The sequence below is a fragment of the Penicillium soppii genome (assembly GCF_028829465.1).
Source record: "Penicillium soppii strain IBT 18220 chromosome Unknown utg000002l, whole genome shotgun sequence".
In the NCBI taxonomy this organism is placed as follows: Eukaryota; Fungi; Ascomycota; class Eurotiomycetes; order Eurotiales; family Aspergillaceae; genus Penicillium; species Penicillium soppii.
The window spans coordinates 1,361,709-1,375,287 of NW_026643232.1; the positions used below are offsets into that span (position 1 = coordinate 1,361,709).

At 50.5% G+C, this 13,579-nt stretch overlaps 4 protein-coding genes across 4 annotated transcripts; 3 read left to right on the plus strand and 1 right to left on the minus strand.

The window, feature by feature from the left end:
• Positions 1–1,874: 1,874 nt before the first annotated feature.
• On the plus strand, positions 1,875–3,665 carry ugp1 (UTP glucose-1-phosphate uridylyltransferase; the record flags this gene model as incomplete). The annotated part of the gene is made up of 2 exons (XM_057237386.1): positions 1,875–1,964; positions 2,202–3,665. 2 exons carry the CDS (start codon positions 1,875–1,877, stop codon positions 3,663–3,665), a joined length of 1,554 nt encoding a protein of 517 aa, XP_057102073.1.
• A 794-nt stretch (positions 3,666–4,459) lies between these two features.
• N7529_001856 (uncharacterized protein) lies at positions 4,460–6,898 on the plus strand (the record flags this gene model as incomplete). Its single annotated transcript, XM_057237387.1, has 6 exons — positions 4,460–4,624; positions 4,711–5,301; positions 5,359–5,510; positions 5,579–5,755; positions 5,804–6,151; positions 6,235–6,898. 6 exons carry the CDS (start codon positions 4,460–4,462, stop codon positions 6,896–6,898), a joined length of 2,097 nt encoding a protein of 698 aa, XP_057102074.1.
• A 415-nt stretch (positions 6,899–7,313) lies between these two features.
• N7529_001857 (Zn(II)2Cys6 transcription factor) lies at positions 7,314–9,987 on the plus strand (the record flags this gene model as incomplete). Its single annotated transcript, XM_057237388.1, has 3 exons — positions 7,314–7,805; positions 7,901–8,625; positions 8,685–9,987. 3 exons carry the CDS (start codon positions 7,314–7,316, stop codon positions 9,985–9,987), a joined length of 2,520 nt encoding a protein of 839 aa, XP_057102075.1.
• A 402-nt stretch (positions 9,988–10,389) lies between these two features.
• On the minus strand, positions 10,390–12,843 carry N7529_001858 (uncharacterized protein; the record flags this gene model as incomplete). The annotated part of the gene is made up of 1 exon (XM_057237389.1): positions 10,390–12,843. The coding sequence occupies one exon, from the start codon at positions 12,841–12,843 to the stop codon at positions 10,390–10,392; it is 2,454 nt and encodes an 817-aa protein (XP_057102076.1).
• Positions 12,844–13,579: the final 736 nt, after the last annotated feature.

Consider the following 13,579-nt stretch of genomic DNA (forward strand, 5'->3'; position numbering starts at 1 on the left):
TAGGAGAATCAATAGTTACGCCACTCGACTTGACCCAAGACCCATGTCTCACCTAGGTGAATCTGAAAGGGGCAAAAACGAGGCTATACGGTGTACTCCGACTATTGTACCTTGTACATTGCGGATTGTTATTCTGATTCTGGGATTTTGACAGGTTCTGTAAATCGAAACTGGAATTGTAAATTAACTGTAAATCCTATCACATTTCAAAACTCTGTTGTCTGCACAGCCCAGTTGATGATCAGTTTTGCGTGAAGCTTAGGCCGCTTCAGTGAGGGGGCGGGGTGCTGTCAGTGCCTGTGCTTACAGATTGTAACTCCGGTGCGGTTAATGGTGTTAATTTTTGGCTTCTGGAAGATATTCAAATTGATTCACCATTATTGGAATTGTAGAATATTGGCGCTCTTATTTTTAGAACCCCGTACTAGTACAACGCTCATAGAACCGTGGGTTCATGTTAAGGGATTTTGATTTCGGTGGAGTGCTGATTTCGGCAGTTCCACCCCCGGGGCCTTGGGTGGTATAGTTTCAGTTCAGAAATAATTTGTTGAGTTTATGATAGTGTAACTCCGAAGTAGAAATAGGAGTAGTGGCGTTATTACTCCGTACTATATTGTAGGTAGGGCTGGAAAGGAGACATGAGTAATTAGGGTTAAGACATGATCACCCTACAATGTTTCCTTACAACAGTGTTATTTAACTACATATACAACGCATATATACATACAATCGTATGTATGGATGCTGATAACGGGTGGTACATTCAGTCAGGTGAACACTGCAAGTCAAGCACTATTCGAAATCAGATCTTTCTGAATCTCGACATACCACAGCATGGCTGGCATTCCGGTAGCAAATCAGTCCCGAACGTGGTCGGGCCGATCGCGGGTATAATTAAATAATAATTTAGTGATTCGGAGTCGTTAACTCGTTAACTATATTATGGTACCTATATCCACGGCAATAATTAAACGGTATAATTAAATATATTATGTGAAACCTCCGAACCATTGAAAACTGAAACCCTACCGAATCTCCCGATGAAGGGTCAAGAGGATAAATCGGAGCTTCCCATAGCTAGTGGGGGTAGTACTAAATACGAACTTGGCTAGGTGTGGTGGGATAATACTAAGTGGGCTGGAAAAAAGGGGGCGGACGGTCTGGATTGCGTCCTAATGCAGTCTCAACGGTTAGGTGTACTCCGGATGCGGGTATTTGTAGGGGAATCAGGGGATGCTTATGTTTGCAATTTGGTTACCAGTAGATGGTATTAACTTTGGATACGATATGAATATACAACGTAGTGATATTAGTATGTATAGATACATATGTAAGTCGCATACTAGTTGGTTGTGTTGCTAATAGCTAGCTGGTAGCTGTTAGCTCCCGTATGTCAGTGGCGGGCAGCTGACGACATATCTAGACTGTACGAGCTAAGATCAGAATCAAAATCAGAAGTCAGAAAGTAATTATCGCTGATATATCATAGTATATGTAGGTAATGCTAGGTAATAGAGGTTAAAGTACCCCGTAACTATCAGTACCAAGTACTAGATACTTCGTATGTCTTATATCCCAAGTATTAAGTAAAGTACTCCATACCTAAAAGCAGAATAAAAATAATATAACATGGGGACCCCCACTCCAGAGATCGGCCTCTGCTCCCTTTTTTCCTTGTTTCTGTTCAACTTCTTCTTTTTTTTCCCCTCTCTTTTTTCTCTCTGCATCAATTTGCATTTGGTGAGTGAAATACCTTATAATGACGCTCGGTCATTAGTGGCAATTCCGAAATTCTCCTATAAGAGGTGCCACCGTTTCCCTTTCTGCCACTGACCTCATTTTTCTCTCAGAACATCCCTACAACATAATTCATAATGGCCTCCAAGGCACTTCCTACCCACCTTCAGGCTCCTGCTGGTGAGAGCTTCGGTGGAAAGCACCATGGCAAGACCCAATCTCATATGGTAAGTTGTTGGCGGTGAATCCTTCCTTCCCTGTTGCCGTACCTGCCGAAAGCTATTTGTTTATTGGGGGTTGCGAAGCGTCGTGAACTTCCACTTCCCTCTGAAATTGTGCTTTTCCTCCCAACACATTCATTACTGTATTCTCGGAAACTACCTCACATCCCTTTTTTTTGTGTCACTATGTCTACCTTAAAACCAAACTTTGGTCCTGAACTGACTCGTTTTACCTCCCATCAGGCATTTGAAAATGCTTCCACTAGCGTCGCCGCTTCCCAGATGCGCAATGCCCTCAACGCCCTGGGTGACACTGTCACCGACCCCAACGAGAAGAAGCGTTTTGAGACTGAGATGGACAACTTTTTCGCTCTGTTCCGCCGTTTCTTGAACGATAAGGCCAAGGGCAACGCCGTCAACTGGGATCGCATTGCCCCTCCCCAGCCTTCCCAGGTCGTTGGCTACGACGAGCTCGGTGCTGAAGCCTCCGTCGAGTTCCTGAACAAATTGGCCGTTGTCAAGCTCAATGGTGGTCTCGGTACCTCCATGGGTTGTGTCGGCCCCAAGTCCGTCATCGAGGTCCGTGAGGGCATGTCCTTCCTCGATCTTTCCGTGCGCCAGATTGAGCACCTCAACCGCACTTTCGATGTCAACGTTCCTTTCGTTCTCATGAACTCCTTCAACACCGATCAGGACACCCAGTCTATCATTAAGAAGTACGAGGGCCACAATGTCGACATCATCACCTTCAACCAGTCCCGCTACCCCCGTATCATTAAGGACTCTCTCCTCCCCGCCCCCAAGAGCTTCGACTCTCCCCTTCAGGACTGGTACCCTCCCGGTCACGGTGACGTCTTCGAGTCCCTGTACAACTCCGGCACCCTCGACAAGCTGATCGAGCGCGGCATCGAGTACATCTTCTTGTCCAACGCCGACAACCTCGGCGCTGTCGTCGATCTGCGCATCCTGCAGCACATGGCTGACTCGCAGGCCGAGTACATCATGGAATTGACTGATAAGACCAAGGCTGACGTCAAGGGTGGTACCATCATTGACTCCGACGGCAAGGTCCGCCTGCTCGAGATTGCCCAGGTCCCCAAGGAGCACGTCAACGAATTCAAGTCTATCAAGAAGTTCAAGTACTTCAACACCAACAACATCTGGCTGAACGTCCAGGCCATCAAGCGTGTTGTCGAGGAGAACGAGCTCGAGATGGAGATCATTCCCAACGAGAAGTCCATCCCCGCCGATAAGAAGGGCGAGGCCGACCAGGCCATCTACCAGCTGGAGACCGCCGTCGGTGCCGCCATCCGCCACTTCAAGAACGCCCACGGTGTCAACGTGCCCCGTCGCCGCTTCTTGCCCGTCAAGACCTGCTCCGACCTGATGGTTGTCAAGTCCGACCTGTACCGTCTCGAGCACGGCCAGCTGGTCATGGACCCCAACCGTTTCGGCGGTGTCCCCGTCATCAAGCTGGGTTCCGACTTCAAGAAGGTCTCCGACTTCCAGAAGCGCATTGCTAGCATTCCCCGCATTGTCGAGCTGGACCACCTCACTGTCACTGGACCCGTCAACCTCGGCCGCAACGTCACCCTTAAGGGAACTGTTATCATTGTCGCCTCCGAGGGTAGCACCATTGATATCCCCCCAGGATCCGTGCTCGAGAACTGCGTTGTGCAGGGTAGTCTGAGAATCCTGGAGCACTAGAAGTTGTCTGATTCTTGTTTTTTGCTAGATCTTTGCAGGTTTCAGGGTGCATCCGTTGGATTCGGGTTGCAAAAGAAGTACTTGTATTACATTACAATAATCCAGCGTCTTTTTTTCTTTCTTCATCTGGTTTGGTCATAGACCTTTTTTGATTTCCCAAGTTCTGTACTCCGAATCGAGCAATGCACTTTTATGAATACTCAATCGACGTAAACTAGGCTAGCCTACATACATATAGATGTAGATTCTGTTTGTATCTATAAGGTGGGTATCAGTTCTCGATCAACAGCAACAGTACGAAGTAAATAACCTTCACCAACCGTAACATTCGACAATTTCAAACACAGCTGTATGCTTCCGTATGACAAGACTTACCCCATGCAACTCAGAGGTTAAAAATCCAAATACTCCCAATTGATAGGCGGGCATAACTTCCCCATGATCGCAGCCAACGTCATTGGACAAACAAGCCCAGTATACGCTAGGAAAAGTATCAATTCCTCGATTACAAAAGAATTAAAGATTTACTCTCGAATCCGACATGTATTGATCCTGTATAGCTCACTCCGTCGACTTCGTTTTCTCTTTGTCCCTGTTCCGCTTCCTGTATATCTGTTCGTCTGGAGTACATATATATCGTGGCTGTCGCCTCTCGCCTCTTACATATTTCTTTTTTCATCTCGTTCTTTTCTTTTACATATCCATCTCTACATATTTTGAACTTTCAAGTGTCTGATTATACATACATACACATACATATATACATACTACAAAAGTTGTTGTGATTGTTGCAAATGTCTGAATCGAGCATGTCCGACTACCGCCGCCTTGTTCCCGGTCCGTCGCCCCCCTCTGATGATGGCGACGAGCATGAGCTCGAGCAAAGCCGCCCGGAGAAGGGGACTTGGAAGAAGAGAGTTTCGACAGCTTGTTTGGCGTGTAAGAAGTCCAAGAGGAAGGTTAGTTTCATTTTCCATGCATCTATTCTCATTCTATAAACAATATCACTCCTACTATATACCAGAACAACCCTAACACCCCCCAGTGCAGCGGCACATCTCCCTGCAAAAACTGCCAATCCTTCAAAAGAGTCTGCATATTCGACGAATCGCTCGACCAACGCCGCCGCGTCGCCGCAAAGCGTACAGCAACAGAACTCTCCTACCACCGCGACCTCCTAACAGACCTCTTCAAGCTAATCCGCGAAGCAAACGAACCACACGCTCTCCACCTCCTAACCCTAATCCGGCACAATGCCTCCCCCGATGAGATCCGCGCTTACATAGACTCCACCCTCGCACAGCTGGAAGACCCGCACACCCAGACCGTCGCCAAGCTGGAGGATATGCGCCAGCTTATTAATCTCGAGGGATCGACGCCTGTCTTTAGAAGAAAGGTTATGGATATTCATTATCTTTGTGATGATGCTCCTTGTGCGGTGCCTGCTGAGCCTTGGACGAGGGTTACCGCGGATGCGGATCTGGTGTCGCATCTTGTGTCGTTGTATTTTGCTTGGGATTGGCCGTTTAGTGCGTTTTTGGATAAGGAGGTGTTTTTGAAACATATGAAAAGGGCAGACGTTGCGAGTGAGTTCTGTAGTCCGTTTTTGGTTAATGCGGTGCTCAGTAATGCTTGTGTGAGTTGGTTTCTTTCGGTTTGGTCTCGCTGGGCGATATGGGCTGACGGTTTGCAGTATTTCTCGGAGTTCTCCGAGGCTTATGTTGTTCCTGGTGATATCTCTTCTAAGGGAAGTGATTTCCTGGCGGAAGCGGTGAGATTGAAGAATGAGGGACCCAGTCAGCCTAGTTTGGCTGGCTTGCAGGGGACGTTGCTTATGTATGAACGGTGAGTAAACAGCTGTGGGTCGATGTTAATGTTTGTGTAAGTGTGATATGACTCTGACACAGAGGTAGATACGCCATGTCTCGCGAAGATGACCTGGGCTATATCATGCTTCATCAGGCTATTCGCATGGGCGAGTCACTAGGTCTAGTCGGTAGCACAGGACCCCGAATGGCATCTGGTGAGCTATCCCAGGATATGGATATCTCTTGCAAACGAACAGCATGGGGTCTTTTCAACGTCGACACGTAAGTAGACCCCGATAAAAGCATACTTCACCTCTTGACACCAGCCAGAATGGTCCACACGGGCTTTCTCCGACCCAGTCTAATCGACCACGTCAACATGGCCCGTATGGATCGGACCCTTCCAGAAGACCAAGCACTTTGGTGTCCGTACCCGACACATCGCGATGCTCGCCCCTCATTCTACACATCGTACTTTGGCGAGGCATGTGACTTGTCCACTATCGCCCGCGACATCTCCCGCAGTATGTTCGCAGACCACCACGTGAGTACGGCTTTGGGACACATCCATCGACAGAGTCGTGAAGCTCTGTACGATCGCCTCCGGGGCTGGCATGAGTTACTCCCCGAGGACTTTGATGAGCGGCATAGACCTGCTCCGCACGTCATTCTACTAAAGTACTGCCTCCCGAAACTCAAGCCCAACGACAAACAAAAACAGAACAAGAAAGAAAAGAGAGAAAAAACTAACTTACCACCAGGATGCGCTACAACACCCTCATCATTAACCTCTTCAGCTGTATCTCCGACGATCCATCTCTATCCTTCGGGCCCAAAACCCCAGAAAGTCCACCCCGCCAATCCCCACCGCCAAAATACAACGCATGGGAAGTAACTAGCGCCGCGGCCCACTCAATCGCCTCCCTGACCCGTCTCCACAGACGGGAATTCGGACTCAGCCGCGCGCACCATTTTGCCATGTACGCAATTAACCTGGCTCTCTTTACTCTGCTGGAGCAGGAGACCTTCGACGTTCTCGACGAGGACTTCCTCGTAATGGCAAGTGCTTTCTCGGTCGTTGCGAGCCGGTCCGCGCTGGGCAGGAATCTATTCCATATTTTCCGACAGTCAGTTCGCGGCAAGGCGCAGGGATACCGTATTCGCGGTAGTTCGGAGGTTCCGGATGAATTAAAGGATCTATTTGATGAGAAGAGTACTAGTCGGGGGTGTCGGCGGTTTGATGAGTATGCGGATGGATTGGAGAAGCTGAATAAGAAGGATAAGTATCATGGGATTGGGATTGCGGATGGGGGGTTGCAGGGTTATCCTGGACTGGGACTTTCGGATATGTTGGATCGTTATGAAAGTCTGAGTTTGGGGAAGGATGACGTTCTTGCTGAGCGGTATCGACTTGGCGGTGGTTGATATGCATTGTATGTTCAAGTATTATATACATTGTTTCGTTGTCTTGAGGTACAGTATGTGTGGCGTCGGTGATCTCATATATATAGATCGGCTGGTTTGCCTCCTTTGAATCTTGGAAAATGGATCCGCTCACGGCAATTCCTTGGTCGGAGGGTATAATTGACGCAAATCAATTCATTGCAGTTTGATTGGAGAATATACACGGGTAAGTAAGATGATGTGAACAAAAACCGAATGAAGAAGAGACAGAATTAGTCTGACGTCAAAGCAGAACTTCATCTCTTGGCGACTTTTCCCTCCACCGCGTCATAGCATACTGTTGACCCGCATTCGACATTTTGCATTTTACATTTCGCATGTCATCTGTATATGCCATTTAATCCTTCTTAACCATATTCATGTCGACTCTTAAGACATGGATAATCCTTCACAACCGACTGAAAAGCTGAGGAGTTTTGCCGGCGACAATGAAGCCCATTTACATCCCTATCCAACGCCGAACCCATTCTCACCACAGACAGTGGCGGTTGGGAAACCCCAGTCGCAACCATATCAATCAACCACATCATCCTCATCATCTGTGCAGGGTTCGGTTCCACCTGCAGCCGTGTCAAAAGTACCCATCCCTCGACTAGCCACAGGCGATGTTTCATACAGGCGCCGCCGTTCAGCACGCGCATGCGAGCCCTGTCGCCAGCGCAAGATCAAATGCGACGGTATACGACCGGTGTGTTCGCAATGTATTCACCACAACCACCAATGCACCTTCGAAGATGTGAAACGAGTACGCGACCAGAAACGATTGGGCTCGCTGGCGAAGCGCGTGGAAGCGTATGAAGCTCTGCTGAGAGAGCTCGAGGGCGAGGTAGATCTCCCTACCGCGAGAAAAATAAGGAAAGCTATGAAGGTATGTTCGGAAACGTCAGGCTCCGTCTCACCCGAGTCTAGGATCGAATGATTTGGGAACCGAGATCAGGCTTTTGACGTTTTTCTATTTCGAAGAATTCGGGGAATTCCCGAAAACCCGACGACGACGGATCCGATTCTTCGACGTCTATGGGTTCGCTCGAGGCGATCGATCAGGTTGATGAGGATCTGAACCGCAGTGAGCGCACCCGTGCTGCTGGTTTTTTTGGGAAAAATTCCGAGGTTCAGTGGATGCGCAAGTTAGAAACTGGCGTGAGTATGAAAAGTCCCTCCAGATATGGAGGTAGTGGTGGTGCGTTGAACTCTCTCCATTCGGATAGTCACCAGGACGCATCATTCATCCAGAAGCGACAGTTATCGGAGAAGGACATCTCGACTTCCACAATGGACTACCACCTTGATAACCTGGATATTCCGTTGATTGAACCGTGCGATCCATTCGTTGTGCCCCCGCGTGAACTCGCGGATCGCTATCTCCACGCCTTTTTGACCTATGTTCATCCGACGTTCAGCGCTATTCGGAAGAATACCTTTACCTTGCAGTACCAGCAGTTTTTCAACAATGCATTGTCTCCACCACAGAAATGGCTGGCCATTCTGAACATGATATTTGCCATTGGCTGCCGTTTCTCGAGACTCATAGATGATCCCCAATCAAGCGAGGAGGACCTCCTCTACTTGACCCGTGCTCGGCTTCTCGGTCTGCATAGCAAAATTCTCTTTGAGCACACCGATCTCCAGCAGATCCAATTGGAAATGCTCGTGGCGATATACCTCCTCTGTCTAGGACAGGTCAACAGGCAAGTTCCCACCCCCAACACCAACCCAATCTCCCCTCCTAACTCTTTACCCCAAACAGAGCCCACGCATTCTCCAACATGGCGCTCCGTTCTGCCCTCTCCCTAGGCATCAACCTACGCCTTACAGACAACCGCACAGAAGACGGCGCAAAAGAAGCGCGCGGCCGTCTCTGGTGGTCCATCTACTCAATGGAACACCTCTTAACCTCAATGACCGGCCGAGCCTCCTGCGTAAGCGAAGGTCTCTGCTCCGTCCCACTCCCGCTCCCCTGCGACGAAGAAGCCTTCGACCACCCGGAAGCAAAGCGTCTCTTCCAAGACTCGGCTCTGCGCGAGTCCGAACTTCGCCCAACCCTCTTTGAATTACACACCCAATCCCCCACCCAATCCCCCTCCCAATCCTGTATCTCAACCTGGCCCCCCTCCCCCTCCCTCTTCTCAACCTTCCTCGTTGACCTAACCCTCGTCACCCATGCCATAATGAACAAAGTCTACTCAATCGAAGGCCTCCGCAAAGGCGCCTCTCAAATCGAATACCGCATTCAAAAATTCGACCTCAAAATCGACCGCTGGAGAACAAAACTCCCATCTTTCTACCAATTCACCCTCCCAAACGCTGGCCCCTGGCACCTCAACCACCCCCAGCTAGAAGATCTCTCGGCCCCCTTCGTCCGCGAACGCGTCTGCCTAGCCATGAACTATTACTCTGCAAGAATAATTCTCTACAGACCCTGTCTAAACATCCACCCCCAGTCCGACTCAGATGCCTCCCCGCGCAACAGACTCCGCGCAGACATGGCAACAAACTGCCTTCAAGCTGCCTGTGCCATGATCGCAATCCTCCCCGAGTCGCCGGACGTGTCCTGGCTCGCCCGCGCTGCGCCCTGGTGGAGCGTCCTGCATTACCTCATGCAAGCTACCACCGCGCTGCTGCTGGGCTTGTCGTTCTCCTCGTACCCTGGCGCTCCGAATCCCTCGAAGGATTGGAAAACAGGCAGTGCAGAGCGGATCTCTAACCCGCTTACGCCTATCTCGAACATGTACCCGCCTCTCCTGGAGACGGATCTGAGGACTGCGGTTGAGTCAGCGCGGAAGGCGCTCTGGTGGCTCCATAAGACGGCTGAAGTGGATGTTGCTGCTAAAAAGGCTTTTGAGCTTTGTCGGAGGATTGTGGGGAGGATTGCGCCTGGTTTGGGGATTGAGTTGGATGATTGGCCTGATGGGGGGTCGTATGTTGAGGCTGTTAAGGGTAGGAGGGAGGGTGGGAATGGGAGTGTTAATGGAAGTGTGAATGGACATGATATTGTGAGTGGCATGGAGGCTTTTGAGGAGTTGATTGATTTTGAAGGGGGTGTGTTCTAGCTGTGATTATTGTCTTACTGCGTTTAGCCATATAGTCATATTGGTTCAAAACTAGCATTTAGGAATATGGAGACCTGATGACCACGATGTCGAATGCCACATGTGTATCTTGGAAGGCTATGTAGTGGATGTACATGTACATGATTTTAACAGAGTGAGATTAGAAACTATATACTTGATCGACAACATTAATATGTAAACAAAAACCACCGGCTAAGTAAACAGGAAAGAGATGCCAGTATGCCATACACGTAACGCCAAGACCCAAGACTTGACACGAGACTTCATAGACGATAACGCATGCAAACGTTAACAATATAAACACCGATCTTTGAGAATTGCATGAACAGACAATATTGATCACAACATGATATCAAGGTTGGGAGGACACCCCAGATTCAGCTAGGTGGGTTGTGGCTGCATCTGGATTTGGAAAGTGTGCTGGTGTTCGTGTTGAGGTGCAGGCGGGGGAGGTGCCTGCGTCCGTTGGGGGATTGGAGCTCGGCGCTGTTGTCCTTGCATCCCGTGGGGCGACTCGGATTGCATCGGATGCTGCATTTGCTGTTGCATTGGTGACTGGATATATGGCTGCTGGTGGGGGAGGGGGCGCGAATGGTGCACGGGAGAATGGTGGTGCATTTGCATGTGCGGCATTGACAGCTGCTGAGCTGTCTGCTGGGGCAAAGATTGGCCATGCGACATGTGGCCGGGTTGCGGGGAGATATGTTGCTGTTGATGCATGTGCTGAACCTGTTGACCCAGGTGTTGGCTTGACTGCTGCTGCATCGGTTGGCTTTGCATGGCTTGGTTCTGCTGTTGAGCTTGCTGGAACATGTGGTGGTTCTGTTGTGGCATGGTTTGACCTGACATGACTTGACCCTGCATGGATTGTCCTGCCATCGACTGGCCGGGGAGGGCTTGTCCCTGATGCATCTGAGGTGGGGTCGGGCAGGGCCGTTTACGAGACTCCTCGTCCACGGCAGAGGTGGCACGTTTCAGCGCTGCCGTCGCATCTGTGCCCTCAGGTAATTGGGAGTTGCCATCGGCTTGGGTTTGATCTCCGGCGGCGGCGGCAGCAGCAGCAGCAGCGGCCGCAGCCGCAGCCGCCACGTCGGCCTTGCGAGGTCTTCCTCGTGGCCGACCGGTGCCAGGTGGCTTGGGCTTAGCTGAAGATGGCTTCCTGGGTTTGGGCGGAGGCAGAGGTTGACCCGTTGCTTTCGCCCAGGCGATTTGATCAGCCTTGCGTGGACGTCCACGTTTCCGCTTCATAGGAGTCCCGTCTGGTCCCAAGATAGTGGTCGCTTTGGAAGCGGAGGTCGGTACACCGCCTGTCGGTGTCATATTCGCTGTAAATGAGGCCTGGCCTGTTTGAGACATCCCTGGGATAGGCTCGCCGTTCGCAGCAGCCTGAGCAGCCTGCGCTGCAAGTCTGGCAGCGACCTCCTCTTTACGTGGGCGGCCACGACGACGCTTGGGGGTCGGAGTAACCTGCTCGCCACCGGTTGCTGCCACAGCGGGCATGTGCGCTTGTCCGTTGGCCTGAGTTGGAGTCACAGTAGGAGCACCCATGGAGGCATTCATGTGGGGTTGGGGTTGGGGTTGGGGTTGGGGTTGGGCTTGGTGTGGGACCTGAGATTGAAGCTGAGGCTGTCCCGGTTGAGGCTGACCATGAGAAACCTTTTTAGGTTTGGCCTTCTTCTTCGGCACGGAGCTTGGCTCTTCTGTCTTCATCACCGGGCTCTCCGTGGCTGTGGAGATAGCCGGCGCAGTTGACTGAGATGATGGGACCCCTGAGTGTGTCGGTTGATAGTGCTGGAACTGAGCCTGGTGGGGAGATGGCTGGAACTGATTTTGCGAAGGGAATTGAGCCTGGTGTTGAGCATACTGATGTTGAGACTGAGCTTGTTGCTGCTGATATTGGTGGAACGGAGGCTGAGTGTGTTGAGGGAATGGTGATTGTTGTTGGTAAGGGTTTTGCGCCTGGGTTTGCTGGTGCAATTTCTGCAACCTCTGTTGTTCCAGCTGCTTCTGTTGTTGTTCAAGTCGCTGCTGCTCGATCCTTTGCTTCTCCTGTTGTTCTTCCAACTTCTGTTGTTCCAGGACCTTCTGCTTCTGCTGCTCAAGTTGCTGCTGTTCAAGACGTTGTTTCTCCAATCGCTGCTGCCGAAGTTGCATCTGCTGATGTTGGAACTGTTGTTGCTGGTGAATCTGCTGCTGCTGTTGCTGCTGCAGTTGCTGATGCGTTTGCTGAGGGGATTGGGGCTGCGACTGGGGCTGCGCTTGTCGCTGGTTCATCGCAAACATAGACGGGGTCATAGATGGACTGGCTGAAGGGTGTTCTCTTTGATGTATGCCCGCATGGGGCAGTCTGTTCATGGTCTGCTGCGGCGAGGGGACATTCATGGGATGCATGCCAGCGGAGGTACCCATTCCCGGCTGGGGACGCAAATGCGCCATTGGATTGAAGCCGCGCTGAAGGTTCTGCAACGCCATAGGGTCCGGGTTGCGCGGCATCAAATCCGGCGAGCTCTGTGTCCCGAATTGTCCAGAAAACTGAGGAAAACTATTGGCGGTCGGGTATCCACCTAATGAGCCCGACGTCGGTGTCATTTTGCGTAAATCCGGGGATTGCGACGCTGCGAAGTTTTGCTGGGACGGTTGGCGAAACATTGACTTATTGCTCGGGAATGGACTGTGTTGCGGAAGCGCGGGCCCCGCGCCTAGCAGTGGCGACTGGGCATGCTGCCGTTGAGGCTGTGGACCCAACGGATGTTGCGGCTGAACATTTTGATGCTGTTGTTGCTGTTGCTGTTGAGGCGCCTGTTGATTAAACGGGTGACCACCGTAGTTCATCATTTTGCCCTCGAATTCAGAGCGCGCAGGCACTTGCCGGAAGCGGCAGATGATAAGAGTAATCCCTTCAAACGCGAGGCATGCAAGGGCGCAATAGTCGAGATCAGTCGCAAACTAGCGTGGGAGAAAGAGAATGTGGGATAAGGATAACGATTATCTTCCCAGGAATTGTTCAGTTATCGCGCCGCCAGCGCCGCCGACCAAATTCTTAATACGGGAAAATCGTCTGAGTCGCGAGGCGTGTTTTGTTGTTCTATTTCGGCCTGAGGCCACAAGGCAATAAGGCAGAAAGAGGAGGCAACCGTGAGCTGACCCAAAAGGGGTTTAGTGGCTACGGAGACCGAGTAATACCAGTCAGCGCAGTTTCGAGAGTTGCGACGGTCGCGCACTGAAAGAGAAATCAGGGGTGGGGGAAGAGACCCCAGCTGGGATAGGACCAGAGGGCTAGCGAAAGTGAACCAAATCTACTTACTGAAGCCCGTTACAGATGCAAGGGCATAACAGTAAAAGTAGATTGGAGATGAGAAAGTGGATGACACTGGGCTGGAATCCTCGATGGACGAAGGAAAAAAATATTAAAAAAATAAAAAATAAAAGATTAAATTTGCAATTTGCAATTTTGCATTTCTCTCCACGTCACGTGACTCTCGGCGTAGATTGGCTGTCTCTACTGTATACTTAGGTACTTATGTATGTATGAATATATGACAGATACCTAGGTAGATATATAGATATATAG